The sequence below is a fragment of the Talpa occidentalis genome, unplaced genomic scaffold (assembly GCF_014898055.3).
Source record: "Talpa occidentalis isolate TD23 unplaced genomic scaffold, MPIMG_talOcc4v2.1 talOcc4.11, whole genome shotgun sequence".
Taxonomy (NCBI): domain Eukaryota; kingdom Metazoa; phylum Chordata; class Mammalia; order Eulipotyphla; family Talpidae; genus Talpa; species Talpa occidentalis.
This window is the reverse complement of record NW_023601104.1, coordinates 16,788,679-16,805,306: the sequence shown is the minus strand read 5'-3', so window position 1 is coordinate 16,805,306 and position 16,628 is coordinate 16,788,679. Positions and strand designations below refer to the sequence as shown.

The 16,628-nt window shown below is 37.3% G+C and overlaps 1 protein-coding gene across 2 annotated transcripts in view; it reads left to right on the top strand.

Moving 5' to 3' along the window:
• FBN1 (fibrillin 1) overlaps positions 1–16,628 on the top strand; it is a 238,049-nt gene that overhangs the window by 144,682 nt on the left and 76,739 nt on the right. For both annotated transcript variants that reach the window (XM_054701293.1, XM_037502430.2), the window contains exons 15-23: positions 3,312–3,434; positions 4,507–4,659; positions 8,492–8,545; positions 10,100–10,225; positions 11,544–11,669; positions 12,227–12,346; positions 12,588–12,725; positions 13,563–13,613; positions 14,944–15,069. In XM_054701293.1, coding sequence (XP_054557268.1) covers positions 3,312–3,434; positions 4,507–4,659; positions 8,492–8,545; positions 10,100–10,225; positions 11,544–11,669; positions 12,227–12,346; positions 12,588–12,725; positions 13,563–13,613; positions 14,944–15,069 — 1,017 coding nt within the window. The remainder of the gene's footprint in view (positions 1–3,311; positions 3,435–4,506; positions 4,660–8,491; positions 8,546–10,099; positions 10,226–11,543; positions 11,670–12,226; positions 12,347–12,587; positions 12,726–13,562; positions 13,614–14,943; positions 15,070–16,628) is intronic.

Below are 16,628 nucleotides of genomic sequence, written 5' to 3'. Positions count from 1 at the left end.
TGAATGAGAAGTTGAACTGTATCTTTTTAAATAAGCTTAACTCACAACTGTACAGCTTTTACTTGCTGTACAAGTAAAAAAGAAAGGGGAAGGGCATGATTGCTGAATATTTGGAATTAGGCTTCCAAACAAAATAACAGAAGAAAGTCTGAAAGACCCTCTGTGAGCAGACCTTTGGAGAGAACACTAGTGACTCTCACCTATCCACAGAGCATGCTAAGATTCACTGTGGGGCCCAAAGGCTTCTGTTAACCCAGGCTGCAGCCCCCTAGCATTAAGTATGGCCAACAGGTTGATGGAAACATCTCGGAAGACATGATAAGCTCATCAATGAAACTAGAGTTTGCCAACCATTTACAACCAGTGAATTTCTCATCAATAGATGAACTGTTGTTCCATTTGTTCAAAAGTGCTTAATGATTAGAAGGATTTGTTTAGACTTTAGCATTCTGGCTTAAGAATCAGAGCTAGAGGAAAGAGAGAATGTTCCATATTTTTACCTGAGTCTTCTTTTCCCTGGTGTGTCGGGAGCATGGAATACACACACTGTAATAAGAATAAAGGAAGGAGAAAAGAAGAAAAGCAATCCCATGAATGAATTTCTTCTTTTCCATGAATTGCCTCTTAACATCATGGGGCAAGATTTTCTCTTAGCACTGAGGACTTAGTTCTGAGCCCACAAAGATGTCACTGTTCAATACTGAATAAACAATGCCAACTTGACCTCTCCAGTTAACTAATCTGGACAGCATTGCCTCCCTGATCACTCCCTGAAAGTCGAAGCTGCTCCCTGAGCAGTGCCCTCTGAATCTGTTACATCTCCGTCCCCAATTCCAAATAGCTTTAATGTTCCTCTTCAGGCTGTAGTCACCACTATTTTACTGTAGATCTCAACTTGAACAGAAAGATGACCTGAATAACTGAATCAATTTGAATTCACATATTTAAATATAACTGCTGTTTTAAAATACAATCTGTACACGGAATCTTGGACCATCTCAACAAATTTTGTGCCAAACAACACAGGCTAAGTAAAACGCAGAGGTGTTTCGGTTTCAATTTGCCTTTTTAAGGTCAGAAAAAAAAGGAAATAGTCATATACACTGGTTCTGTATTATAAAAGGAGTTAAAAATGTCTTCCTTCAAACTGGGTCGCTACATGCAAAAGAATGAAGCTTGACCACTACCTCACACCATACACAAAAATCAACTCAAAATGGATTAAAGAACTAGACATAAGACCTGAAACCATAAAATATATAGAAGGAAATATAGGCGAAACACTACGTGATCTGCACATCAAAGACATCTTTACAGACACATCACCCAAAGCAGTGATAGTGAAGGCAAAGATAAACAGCTGGGACTACATCAAATTAAAGAGCTTCTGCACAGCAAAAGAGACAATAACAAAAACAAAGAGAAACCCCACCAACTGGGAGAACATTTTTGCACCCAACACTAATGATAAAGGACTGATCACAAAAATCTGCAAAGAGCTGATGAGACTCAGCAACAACAAAGAAAATAATCCAGTCAAAAAATGGGCAGAAGAGCTAAAAAGAAACTTCTCTGAAGAGGAAATGCAAATGGCCAACAGGCATATGAAAAAATGTTCAACATCACTTGCCATCAGGGAAATGCAAATCAAAACTACCATGAGATACCATCTTACACCAGTGAGAATGGCACATATTAAAAAAACTAGCAACAACAAATGCTGGCGAGGGTGTGGAGAAAAAGGAACTCTTCTGCACTGTTGGTGGGAGTGCAAACTGGTCCAACCACTGTGGAGAGCTGTGTGGAGATTTCTGGACCTACTAAACATAGAGCTTCCATATGATCCAGCAATTCCACTCCTAGGTATTTACCCAAAGGACACAGAAACATCAATTCCAAAGAACACCTGCACCCCTATGTTTATAGCAGCACTGTTTACAATAGCTAAGCTTTGGAAACAACCCAAATGCCCAAAAATAGATGACTGGATCAAGAAGATGTGGTACATATATACCATGGAATATTACTCAGCATTCAAAAAAGATAAACACATGCAATTTGCAGCAACATGGATGGCGCTGGAAGGGATCATGCTCAGCGAAATAAGCCAAAAAGAAAAAGAAAAATACCGGATGGTCTCACTCATAGCAGGAATCTAGAAAACTTAAATAAGGGACCAGGAAAATGAATAACTATAAGAAAGTGAAAATCAAAATCAACAAAAAACTATGAACCAGAGACACTTTTAGGCGGGCGGGGGCGGGAGGGGAGGGATTGGGGTCAGAATGGGGGGCTGCAATTGTATGGGGAATATAACAATAAAATTTATAAAAAAAAAAAAAAAAAAAAATGTCTTCCTTCAGGTGTTAACACATTTTCTAAAACATAACTTTGGTACCTTTTCTTCTTCCCCTGAGAAGGTAGGGCAAAAATCGCTGCTATTATTAGTATGTGTCCAATAAAGTCTTTTACCTGACTTCCCTAAGTCTACATATATGATACTGTACAATATTTGTTATGCTTAAGAAGGATTTTTTCATTGCTGGAGCCCTTTGGCCGCAGTGTTCTTGTTGACTAGGCATTAAAATCATCTATATTCGTTTGCAATTCCTTTTCTATGTTGTTCCATTAAGGCGTTAGCTTTATGCTAATTGTTTCAGTGAGTTAAGGCAAGGGTGATGCATGGAGAGCCCCAGTTAAAAGAAAGAAGTCAAAAGAAAAGGTTCCCTGGCTTATTTCACTGAGCCAGAAAGAAAAAGAAAAATACTGGATGGTCTCACTCATAGCAGGAATCTAGAAAACCTAAATAAAGGACCAGGAGAAAGAATAACTATAAGAAAGAAAAAATCAAAATCAACAAACAACTATGAACCAGAGACACACTATGGGGAAAAAATAAGGGGTTTGCAATTGTATGGGGAATATAAAATAAAATATAAAATAAAATAAAATAAAATAGAAAAGGTTCCCTGCTCAAGTAAAGGATGTAGGTAATTTTCCTGCTAGATTTCTTCCACGTGAAACATTACACAAGATCCTTCCTCTTTAGCCATCACTTTATTTCTTCCTCCAGTTCTATTCTTGCCTTTGTGATTCTTATTTTTTGATAAAAACATAGCTTGGGAGATTGTTATTGACATGGATATCTATGAAAAGGAAATAAACTCAGATATTTATCTCAACTTTTGTTACTCTTCTCTCAAAGGAAAATGGCAATACATTCCATTGAGTTATAGCAAGTTTATACAAGTGTTGTATCAGAATTGTAAGCATATTATGGCTTTAGATAAAAGTGCTTTTCCTTACCACAGATATTAATGAGTGCGAAACCCCTGGGATCTGCATGAATGGGCGCTGCGTCAACACTGATGGCTCCTACCGATGCGAATGCTTTCCCGGACTGGCTGTGGGGCTGGACGGACGAGTGTGTGTCGGTAAGTTAAGGCCACAGCTGGATGCGTGCAAGATGCCCACTCTCTGTCAATCAGAAAAGCCCACCAATATCAAATTCTCCCACTGTGGAGGTGTAATGTCATTAATATCTGCTGAACAACAAAACCAACTGAGTCAGTTCTCTTTCTTCATAGATTGGATATTCATTTTAAGGAATGGAAAAATGAGCCGCGAGAAATGAAAAATAAGGGGATTCCTACCCCTCCTTCCCCCCTTCTCTGTAATTATGTAGTTGTCCTTCATTTTCTCCAAACTTCTTCTGTTAGTTGTTTTTGAAATTGGCCAGTATAGGCTCCTTATCACATGGTGAATTTTTATAAGGAATTAAATATCCAAAGGAAAGTATAGAAAATAAAGATGGATATGGATAATCAAGAAACTTCGGCAATAGTCGTTTGATGTGGCTTTATAGGAAGTTTGAGGTTTGTTGTGAAATAGACACAAATTTTATTCAAGTTATTTTTAAGAAAAGTAATCCATAAACCCTTTGAATTAGAAAAGGATTGAGCACAGCTGGAAACACCCTCCCTGGTGGTAAAATACTGCCTAGTTGACCAGAATCTACAGATTTACATAATGAACCTTTTACAGATTAAACTTGGGCCTTTTTGAAAGTATATCTAATTCATACATTCAATAATTGCATGTTTATGTTGAGGTAGGTCACATTTCTAATAAAGACCTTATTTATCAGGGTGTCAGAGTCAACAGTCATCCATCATTCATTCAGCATTTATTAAGTGCCTGCTCTCCAGGCCTGGGAAAGACAAAGATAAATGACACATAATCCCGGCACTTAAGGGCCTCACAGTTGACCATTATAGTTTCTAGGAAACTAGAAGAGCCAGGCAGGCTGTTGGTTTCCAGTGTTTGGAAGGTGAAGGTGACTTGTTGTGTTTTTAACTTGTTTCTATTGAGCCCTCCAAGCAGAGGCATTCTCTGTGACTTATAGAAAGAGGGACGGTGGATAAATAAAGCTAGCCTCAATTTTGACCTGGAGGGTTCTATCTGTTTGAAGTGACAGTGTGATGACACATGCCTCTTCCTGTTTAGACACACACATGCGGAGCACATGCTATGGTGGATACAAGAGAGGCCAGTGTGTGAAACCCTTGTTTGGTGCTGTGACTAAATCTGAATGCTGTTGCGCCAGCACTGAGTATGCGTTTGGGGAACCTTGCCAGCCGTGTCCTGCACAGAACTCAGGTATGTGGCTCACGGAGATACCCTCGTAATGCCCGGCTTCTGCGGCCATCTGCAGTCTTTGCATTTGTGGAAGTCACAGGGAAGGATTACGTTATGTTCTCTAGGTACATCATGTACCTTCCCAGGGTTTTGGCAGGGGCTAGGCAGGGTCTGATTACACATTACTCACCCCATCCTAACAATCATTTGGAAGAGGCACCAAATCCATGCCTCCCATCTAAACTCCTCCTGCTTGGTAATATTCATGCTCTTTGGAAGACATGCAACTTGCCTTGTTTGCTAAAGTAGTTCCACAGTGTTTGCATTTTGCAGGAACTATTATAAAAGCATACTTTTACATGGTGTAAAAGTAAATAATTTTCAGATTACCCGAATATTTACAACTTGTTTCCAAAAGGCCATTTGGAATTTTGTTCACATCCCTCATGTTGATTTAGGTGTGCTTTTCCTAAATGATTTTATTCAACCCTAGGGAAAAAGTATTTTTCTCAATTTGAAGTGACAGGGCATGGTGAAAAGAAAGCTGGTCAGTGAGTCAGAATTCTGCTCTCTAACCACAGGCAGGCAAATTACTTAATTGGGGGATTTAGTTCTTTGTGGATTTTTATTTAGGAATTTTCTCACCTATTTTCAAAAGAATTTGAGATGGCTTACATTAGTAAACATATTTGTAATGTAGAATAATATGGGAAAGGGATCCTTAGTTTTCTCATCTACAAAGTAAGTTGTCTTGGGTCATCCAGAAGATCCTCTCTAGTTGTAAATTATTTCTATTTGTGAAGCAAAAATAATTTATTGAAATTAAAGCAATAGGCTGAAAACATTTGCACATAATTTTACAGCAGCCTGACAGTTGATTTCTAATATCTTAAAATAGAGTTAGACCTAATATTGAAAGTATGTAGCTCTGCTTGGTTATACATCTAAGATCCAATTAGTCCATTTCTGGCCCAGATGTACTTAATTAAAGATTAACTCACGTTTTTTTTAACATTTGTCATTTTTAAAATGGTAACATTTGAAATGATAGAGTTAGAAATTAAAACATGTTATGAGACGTTAGAAAAAGTTAAATGGAAGAATTGAAAAGAAATGGAGGAAGGCCAGTTAAGAAAGATAACTGATTCTGTGGTACTCAGCTATTAAGAAAGATGAAGTAGTGCCTTCTGGGAAAATATGGATGAAACTTGAGGTGATTATTCTGAGTGAAAGAAGCCAGAAAGTGAGAGACAGTTGTACCCATGCTGGCCCTTTGATGCAGGAGGAGTGAAACGTGCACATGTTGAGTGTAAAGGCATACTCTCACAATTATATAGTCTTGTGAAAGAAAGACAAGTCAGTAAAATTTGCTTTAAAAAAAGAAAGCTTTATTCTGGCTGCTTATGTTACCCATTGGATAATATACAAATTATTATTTTATATGTTATTACCAATCAGTTAAATACATATTTATATACTTTAATTACATAGTGTACAAGTATAATTTTATCCAACAAAGATACTGGCTTGTAACTTTATAGTTCTCTATTATTAATATCATCTTTTTGTATGTTACTTTGACATTTCAAAATACTTTTCTTATATATAAGTACTTGGAATTTACATGATAGATGAATATCATGAAAACCCAGTATGTAAGAGAATACAGGTGATTCTTAGCATAGTGAATGAATGAAAGACTCAAAACTTAGAATCCAGGGGCCTGGATGCATATAGTTCTTTGTTTTCACATGTCCTCTGGACTAAATACATCTTCAAAGAATTCTTATGATACATCAAAAAATGAATAGGCTTCTCAAAAGATGACCAAAAGGGACTAGATTTCTTGAAGAGAATTAAAGTTTCTGTTTCATGTTTGAATGAAGTTATACGAAAGTGGCCCACATGTGGAAGTGATTTCAGTCTCTTTAGTTTCTGCACCAATTTGGTTTTTGAAATTTCCAAATCATGAAAGATCTGAATGTAGGGTATCCCCCGTTTCAGGAGAGAGGGTGAGATTTTTAAAGGTACTGAGAATATCCAGAAGGAAGATCCTTAGTTAATTGAACAAGAAACTTCAACCGTGCAACATCTAAATTTCACCTTTGTGCTGTGGCAATGAAGCAAGATATATGTGAAATTATTTCTCACTGACTGCTGAGCAGTTTCTTCTCGCAGAAACTGGTCAGTTAAACCAACAGGAGTGTAATTCTTGGCAATTTCCTCATCTATAACCATACCCGTGTCTCCATGGCACAACATTGAGTTAGCTCAGTAACATCATTAATTAAGTGCTTGAGCTCACGCGTGGTGCTGAGTAATTTACATGTTCTCTCATAATCCACAGAACTACTATGTGAGTTGGTATCATTATCTCTAATTTATAGAAAAGGAAATTAACAGAGAGAAAGAACTCGTTCCCAAGACCCCCAGCAATAAACACTGTCATCAGCTTTCAATCCCATGCTGATGAATTCACTGGAGAAAATAGTCCAGTACCAGATCTTGTCCAAATGGGAAAAGAACAATGACATAATTTGCCTGCATTTAGACCAAGCATCATCTAATTTGACCGTAACTGTAAAAGTGCTTTTTACAAAACTGGCATGATTTTGTTTTCCTGTTTTATTACTTACAGTATTTTATGAGTGTTTTAATTCATTGCTGACATGAGGGAAGAAGGAGGATGTATTTTTTTTTGTTCCTAGTCCTTGGTTTTCAAATACACAATGGCAGACACCTTCCTATTTGTTCCTTTGTTGGCCCCTTTTAGCAGGAATTAAAAATTAAGGGATTGCTTCACTTTTCTCAAATTTACATTTGCTAGAAGGCATAGGCGCTGACGGATTCGACCTCAGTTTTTTTTGTCTGCATAACTCATTGCTTTCACTGTCATCAGGCATGCAGTTTTCCAGCCTCAGAAGTCTAAGAACTCTGCTTCAGTAGAGAGGTGTTAAGAACCTCTTTGCAAAGGGTCATCCTTAATCTCCAGATCTCCTGCGACTAGCATAAGTGATTTGTATTTGACGTTGAATCTCTGCAATTACCAGAAACCATGGATAACTGAAAGGACCCCTTGGGTTTTTTTCTTTGGATAAAGTATGATTCCAGTTAACTCTTCACTCTCCACCATTCACTCTTATGGTGTTCTAAATACTACTGGAATTGTATGTAAAATATTATATCAATATTCAGAGATAGAAATCTGAAAACATATTTGAAATTTGAAAACATATTCTGTATACTTCAATTTCTTCAATAAGATCTCAAAGTTTTTGCATTTTGCAATACTCTCCTATGGGTTTATCACATAGGATGAATCTAGTGTTCTGGTGAATATTAACATTAAAAAATACCCTTAAACCCAAGTGTAGAAACCAGTTGTTCTTTTGAGTGGGGGCTGGAGAATTTACAGAGAAAAATGAGAAGCTGGGAAGAGCTTGATTGTATTGACAAAACAGCTCAAACTGAGAAACAAAATTATTTCCAAGACAGTGGGAGAAATGTTTTATTAACAGTCAAGAAACCACATTTTAGCAGACACATTTCACTTTAAGTGTAAAGTGTTCCCTGGTGAACAAAATCAAGTTATAGGAAAAACACCTTTTCCTACAGTGCTTTGCACAGAATTTCTGGACTTGCCTGTGTGCTTAAAAGCTCTTTTCCTAGGTGATATGGGGCCTTTAAAATGGGAGCCTGGCACAAAGGTGACTCCCCAGGAGATGCCTCCTTTTCCATTATCACTTTATTTCAGTTCCACTCACTTTGGAGGAAATGATGTGTGCAAAGCCAAGGCAGGATCGCGCTGTGCCACAAACAAGGCAATCATTTACTATCTGTTAATTTATTGCAGCGGAATATCAGGCACTCTGCAGCAGTGGTCCAGGAATGACGTCAGCAGGCAGTGGTAAGGACCTGTTTTGAAATTTACTACCTTAAGCATGTGCCGAGGAGCATTCCTGTGGCCATTCCTGTGGCCTTCCTCTGGATTTCCAGCTGGCCGCTCCACACTGTGCTGCTACCCACCCCTCTGGCCATGTTGCATGTTCTACCTGGTCACCTAGAAGCCCCCAATGGCATGGCAGCTGTGGTACAGTGGGCTTAGTACTGAAGGGTGGGTGCTCTGCGTGGGTGACTGATGGAGGACTAGGGATGAGATACAGTGACTGTGGCCACTCATTCACATGAAGGGGCAGCCTGGCCTTCCTCTGAGTCTTCCACTGCCAAGTACAATTTAGAGATATGGGCTCAAGTGAGCTGTTACCCATCCCCATTTTGAATGATTTATTAACTGTCAAGTAGAATCCTTATGAGATAGCAAGAGGGAGCCATATTGTGTTTTTTTACCAGTGACAACAATTGGTTGATAACTGGAATTGGAAGAGAATGCAGTGATTCAGTGTAGGAGTTGGAACCACGGATATGTGAGTTCCATAAATGAAACTAAACAGTTGGATTGGAACAAGTGAAAAAGTGGGTGGCAAGAAAGAGGAAAGGATTCTTTTATTAGTAAAAAAACTAAATGAATTGTTTCAGCAGAGATCTGAGGAAAAGCCAACTGGCTGAGTGGATGGTCAGTTCATTCAGTTTGACTGAGTTCATTGTTATGTGTGGATGGAGGTGGTGAGGGGATCCTTGAAGGAGAAAAGAGAACTAAGAAAATCTATAATGAAGGAGTTACAGAGGAATACATAGTGATAGGGACCTGGAGAAGGAAAAAAGTTACCCTGCTTTATGCAAGAGTTGAGCCCCAAGATTTGAGATTGGCCATTCATTGGTTGTCCTTCTGTAACATCCTTGACAATTATTCCATGAGAGAAAGGACTGGGGGACTCACTCTGCAGAGTAGCAGAGGCTTTCCTAGAGCGGGTGGTGTTTTAGTGAGTATTGTACCAATGAGGGCTGCTCCAGATGATCCCGACATAGGTGAAAAAGGAATTGTATGTTCTCATCGAAGAGAGAAGTTTTAAATAAATAGACAAAGAGTTCATAATTGATTTTAATTCTGAGGATATTATTGAACTCACAAAAGCATAACCACGACACAGTCACCTTGTTTTGAGACTGTGATGTCCGGTGACAGGTGGAAGTTAGATTGAAGAGGGACTGGCTAGTGGCAGAAAGATCAGTTGTAGGGACTTGGGCTGTGCAGTTGATTCATTTTTCCATCGGGGTATTAGGATGAGAAGGAGTCCAAGAGCTCTCCTTCAGCTTGATTAAGGATTGGTAACCCTGTAGTTCCAGCTCAAATGCCAAGTTCCTCTCAGGAACTTGTGAAAGGAAGATTTGACTCAAAATATCTTGTAGTGAGGAAAAGGACACAAGCTTTCTTATCAAAATGAAACCTTCCTTAACATGAGCTCTAAGGTCATTGATTGCATTTATTGTAATGTTATTTTTTTTGACAGTACATTTGAAGTTTACTTTAGAATGTTACTGATTTTAAACTTTTGTGGTGCAGATATAAATGAATGTGCATTAGATCCGGACATTTGCCCAAATGGAATTTGTGAAAATCTCCGTGGGACCTACAAATGTATATGCAACTCGGGATATGAGGTGGATTCATCTGGGAAAAATTGTGTTGGTAAGAAGTTCCACCTATTTCTAAGATGTGCATGCATCACGCATTCTTTTGTTGCTTGTGGGGAACTACCCTTTAATAGATATGTCTTTGTATCCAAATTTAGACCCATTATCATCAGGTCAGTTATGTGTTCGTATTTCAGATTATGTTCAGAGGTATGAAGTTAGGAGTCAAAGACTCACTCCAGCCATTTCTCACACAGTTTTCTAGGCACTAGTGTCCCCTCCTCCCAACTTGGTGAGGTTATTTTTTTGTTTAATTTTTAAACTTTTTTATTTTCTTACATTGTTGTTCATTTCTGTACAATATTTTATCTTAACCCTCACTTTCTTAATTTTTCTGACATCATTAAAGTTTAAGATTTTCCAGTATGGCCCTTTGAAAAGTGTTAGATTTCCTTATGTTATTTTGACTGAATTCTTAGCTGGCTGTTTTCTCAGGCAATAACATTACTTCATACTCAATTTTCCCAAACTTTAAGTACTTTACAAATATGTTATTGATTTATGTGTATTTATTGCTGTGAACCCATGCAGCTCTCCCGTGCCAAATTTGTATGTTCTTTATATTAGGGCTATCAGCTTATCAAAATGATGGTCTAATCTGAATCTTGCAATGTATAAAAAATTGCTTGTGAATTTATAACCTATTTTATGGACTCATTTCTACACTGTCATTTCTACACTTTCTAAATTATATAAATAACTGTCATTTCTACACTTTCTAAATTATATAAGTAATATCTGAAAGTTAGATTTTGTATCAGATGGACCTGTTTGGCTAGAAGCAAGTTTTCCTCTGCTTTCTGAATTTTGAGTGTAAATTTCTCTTCACAATTATAAACTTTATAGATTGTTTCATATTTTATATGAATATATAACATAATTAGAGACCATTTAAGTTATTCTAAGGAAGAAACACTTATCCTAGAACTAACACATATCAAAGATAGATCACTTTCTAGATATTTATTTGGTTCATTTAATCAATAAGATTAGTCCTTTTAATTCTTGTATAATGAAGCAATTATATAAAGTGAAGATTAATGATTTCCAGAAAATCCAGATTATCTTCCTGTTGAAGAATGAAGTGAGTTGAACAGTGTCTGGCGACTTTAGATTTTGTAGATACTTAATACAGAAAATCAGGCCAAGGTCCTATTTTCCTAATATGTAAGCAAAATTCAGTGGTACACGAGTTTTACCTCTTTACTTGAATTGATTATATCATCATGATCTTTAAAATCTAATGTAAAAGAGCAAAGAAATTTCATGCAAGGGATCTCTCTTTTAATAGCTCATTTTCATTGGTTTTCCAGATATTAATGAATGTGCATTGAACAGTCTGCTTTGTGACAATGGACAATGTAGAAACACTCCTGGAAGTTTTGTCTGTACCTGCCCCAAGGGATTTATATACAAACCCGAACTAAAAACTTGTGAAGGTAAACTACCTTTTTGTTCTTAGACCATGTACTTTGCTGTCTTTTGGAATTCCATTAGAAAACCATGAAATGGATTAGTGCCACTTCTATTTGAGACTATTTTGTCACTTTAGTTGAGATTCTGTGTTCTAAATGGCATTTGCACCCACTTGGTTATCCACCGACAGTACTTACCTGCAATTGTTATTTTGCTTGCCATTATTTTGTGTTTAAATGTCATTTGAAAGTATTCTTTTTGCATTTGTTGCAAATGGAATTTTATTTGTAATCATTTAATAGATGAAGAAAACATTGCCTACTTGCTTTTTGATTAATAACTCAGAAATCCCACATTTACTCCAGATTTTCTGATAGATTTAGCCATGTGCTAGATTCTGTATTATAGTGATGTACTTAGTTACTATTTTTGGCATTTCATCTAGTCCAGAAAAAGAAATATTTAGGCTAACTGCACTATGTAATGTAGAATATGTGCTAGCAATGAGGCCAAAGTTTTAAGTATTCATTTGTGCACAATTCTAGCTTTAAGCAGTAACGTAGACTTGTTTTTGTTTTAGACATCGATGAATGTGAATCGAGCCCTTGCATTAATGGTGTCTGCAAGAACAGTGCAGGATCTTTTATTTGTGAATGTTCTCCTGAAAGTACTTTGGATGCAACAAAAACCATCTGCATAGGTATTTATCTCTCTGGAAATGATTTTCCTATGTTTATCAATGCTGCTATATTTAATGTCTACTTTTATTGTAAAAGAACTTAAGTATGAATGAGTGAGATTATAAATGATCCTATCCCTTTTTTCCTGATTTTATTATTGCTAAAATTCAGCAATGTCCAATAATAGACATGTTTGGATTTTTGATGAAGATTCTGTTAAACACCTATTAAATATCATCCCTTCCCCCTTCACCCCCGCAGAAACCATCAAGGGCACTTGCTGGCAGACTGTCATCGATGGGCGATGTGAGATCAACATCAATGGAGCCACCTTAAAGTCTGAGTGCTGTTCCTCCCTTGGTGCTGCCTGGGGGAGCCCATGTACCCTCTGCCAAGTCGGTGAGAGAAATGTGGTCATTTCACTTGTCACTTTTTTTTTTAAATAAAGGAGGAGCCCAATATTTTATTCACTTAGGTTCGCATTAGAATTTTAGAAGATTTAATTCTGATGACCTCAATGAAACATATTGTTGAATAAGATACTAAGAGACATGTCATGGACAATAATTTTATATATTTACATGGTTTATTATTTTCTATCACCACATTGTAATGTGATTAGCTAGTGTTACTTTCCTGGATCAGCAATTCTAATTGGCTATCTTTGGAGTCTCATGATTAGGGATTCTGAGCTTTTCAGAGGCACAGATTTTCTTTCAAAAAACTGATTGATGGTAGGAACTAGTATTCATCACTAAACCTTTACATCTGATGCAAAGCTGAGCTTTGAGAGGCTTGCTGATGATTATGTTGATTCCATTTTTAGATCTATAAATGTATGAATTTATATAGTCTGAGTGCTGCAGGGCATGGAGATCTTGAATTTCTAAACATTATTTTCCTTATTCTTGTTATAATCTGTAGTGTAGTGTGATTCTAATTTTAGGACTAAGAGCAAGTCAATTTCCTTCTTAGTCTTTCCACCCTCTTTTGGGTGCTTTGCGATTTTAAGAATGTCTCAGAGGAATTGAGCCTTATTAAGGAAGATAATTCCTTCTTTTTCGCATATGCAATCTCAGGAACACTTTGTTACCTCAAACTTATTCATAGCAACAAAACCAATTTCATGTTCCAGGTCCTCTTGCGTGTTTCTTATACTATGTCATAACTATGTCCGTGCAAAGTCTGGAGTTTGTTATCTCAAATTTGTTTTTTGTTTGTTTGTTTGTTTTACAGATCCCATCTGTGGTAAAGGCTATTCGAGGATTAAGGGAACACAATGTGAAGGTATTTTTGATTATATATAAACCATAAATGTATGTGTGCATTAAGAATGCTTGTGCTCACTTGGCTGGATGAAGCTGTCATGTATCTTCACAGTGAGAAATATTCAGCAGAGAAAGAAATGAGAGCAGCAGAACATGACAAAAGTTCATTTCACAAACATATACATGTTATTGCCAGTGTCAGATCACCATGACCAAAAAGCAGGTGGCTAAAACCTTTCAGGCTGAACACAGTTTAGAGTGACTGCATTTTCAAATTGCTACCTATCAAAAAGAGAAAAAAGGAAGTTTTTGTTGAGGCTGCAAAATTTACATTTTTGTTGGTTTGTCCTAGTTTTGTTTGTTTGTTTGATGGTCATGAACATATTCTATTGCCTCATTTTTGAAAGTCTATGTGGATTCTCTCCAGTTTACTGGATTCTTTCTCATGGAGTCCCAGATAGACATAGGTCAGGGTGACTAACACAACCTGACATGACACAGCAGCTGAAAAATTTTAAAAGCAGCAATTAGTCCCATATGTGGAATGAAATGAACTTTTTTTTCCTGCTAAAATAAAGAGGAACACAAAAACCCCCACCCAAGATTTTCCTTTCCAAATGATGACTGAATTCTTTGGCCTATCTCTGCTTCAGATCCACTGTTAATAACTTATCTGACCTCAGCTCCACATTTTGGTGTAAAAGTGATCTGAAGAACAATATTAAAAAAAAAAAAAAACAAGGTAAATTTCCCCTCTCCATTTATCTCTCTTACAAGGAAGTTTTAGAATACTCTTTTCAACAGCCTTGGCTTAGAAAGTTATTTCTTCTAAATAGAGACACAGTGTGTGAATTTCTTAGTTAACACTCCCTTTTTCTGGCACTGGCAAGTAAATGCCTTTCTTTGGATTAACCTGATGGTGAATATTTTTCCAAATTAAGTGCAGAGAACATACTGCTGTCATTAAACAAACTGGGAAGAACTGGTTCATTTAAGAGATATTGGGTGAATGATGAGAGAATGAACATGAGCATCTTGCAACTTTCCCCAATTTAAGCTGGGACCATAAGACTTTGACAGAACAGTTTGAGACATTGCTAGTATGTACTAGTTATACATTTTTGGGGGACTGCTTAGCCTTTCTCTAAAGAAAACTCTTGTGTGTTTAATAGTAAGTGAACTCAATCTGATTGATATTCAGACATATTAGAAATTCTACACAAACTATTGGGAGTCAAGCTCGTTTTGTGAACTTGTTATGTTTGTTGTAAGAATAATTGTAAATCCATGACTGCAATAAAACAGTGATATTATACAGATATATTAACTTCATTTTTTTTCCTTCATAGATATAAATGAATGTGAAGTGTTCCCAGGAGTATGCAAAAATGGCATATGTGTTAATTCTAGGGGTTCATTTAAGTGTCAGTGTCCCAATGGGATGACTTTGGATGCCACCGGGAGGATCTGCCTAGGTAAATCATCAGCTCATTACTTTTATAATGATCATTTCTTTTTTTTTTTTTTTAAAGATTTTTATTTATTTATTTATTTATTTTTTATTTTTTATTTATTTATACAAGCACTGGGTACAGTCAGAAGCGTGGGAGGGTGAGAGAATTCACCAGAGCCAGAGCGGGGAGCAGAGCAGGCAGAAGGACCGAAGTACACTGCTGAGGGGAGCAGCGGGCGGCAGGAGAGGTCTGCGCGCCATGTGGGACCCTCCTCCGGTGGCCGGGGAGCAGCCGGGGATCGAACCGGCGTCGCAGAGGCTGCGGGCAGCTTCGCAACCCAGCGCTCAACCGTTGCGCCACCGGGGAGGCCCTATAATGATCATTTCTTAAAGAGTATTCAGAACTCAGTGAACAAGATAGAGCTGAATACTTAATAGCAAGTACAGATACACCCCAAATCCAATATTGCCACTGGAATCCATGATGGGTTCCTTGACAAATAGCCTTTCTGACTCAAGGTTTTTGTTTATTTTTATAAAAAGGGTGAAGAACATGCTAATGAAGAAAAACCCTTGACCTTTATTGATACATAACTAGTTCACAAATCACTACCCTCACAGTTCTTATTCCAGAGCTCTTAAGTTTCCTCTCTGTATACCATGGACTATAGGCTTCAAGTCAGTGGTGAAAGAATACTTTCGCTTTGTTGGATACTGTAGCTCATGTCTGATAGGAATGCCCTGCCACTGGCCAGAAGGTCAGGTCCTTGTAGGAAACCCTGTGTGTATCAGGAGTAGAGTGCCAGTCTTGAAGAGTGAACACCAAGGATTGTTACTCCTACTTATGATGGGATTCTCCATGCCAATTACTAGAACCCAAGTGACAATGATGTGGAAGAGACTGGATATATTCAGTCTGAATTCTCCAAAAACCACCAAGTGGACTCACAGTGGCAGCAAATCTGAGACCCCAAAGTCATTTTGTGGTGTCTAGTAGATTTATCCTGACATTACTGCTATGGCTTCTGACTGCCAGTGATATGACCCTTGCATCACTGGTTTCTGAGTCCATGACACTACAAATGACCTTCAGTCACATCATGTATCTGAAAGCATATTACTCTGCAGAGTGTCTATTGAAGGACCATTGTAGGTGGTTAAGAGAGTAGTAAATGGTTAGGGGATTTGGATCATTTACAAATTAGAACTAACAAACCTTTAAATATAGAACTTATGGTTTGTTATGTAAGCAATATGGACTAAAAAAGCTGGAATTCAGGGGCTTGCATTTTTATTTATTTTTTTTGGTAATTGTGGATGTCAATTAATCTAATTCTGTCTTAGCTTCTTTGTTTAAGAGCAATCTGCATTTAATGAGAATCCTCTTCCGGGTTATTCAATTGTTGAATGATGCTTCAGTGTTCAATTTAAGGTTTATTTTAAAATGATCCATCTTAATAGAGGCAAGTTAAATAAAAGTTTCAGAAGCTTTCTGTAACATTAAAGGAAGCTTGGGCACTTAGGTGAATGATTAGTGACCACATTGTAAAGGAGAAAGAGAGAGAAAATAATGTCTTATAT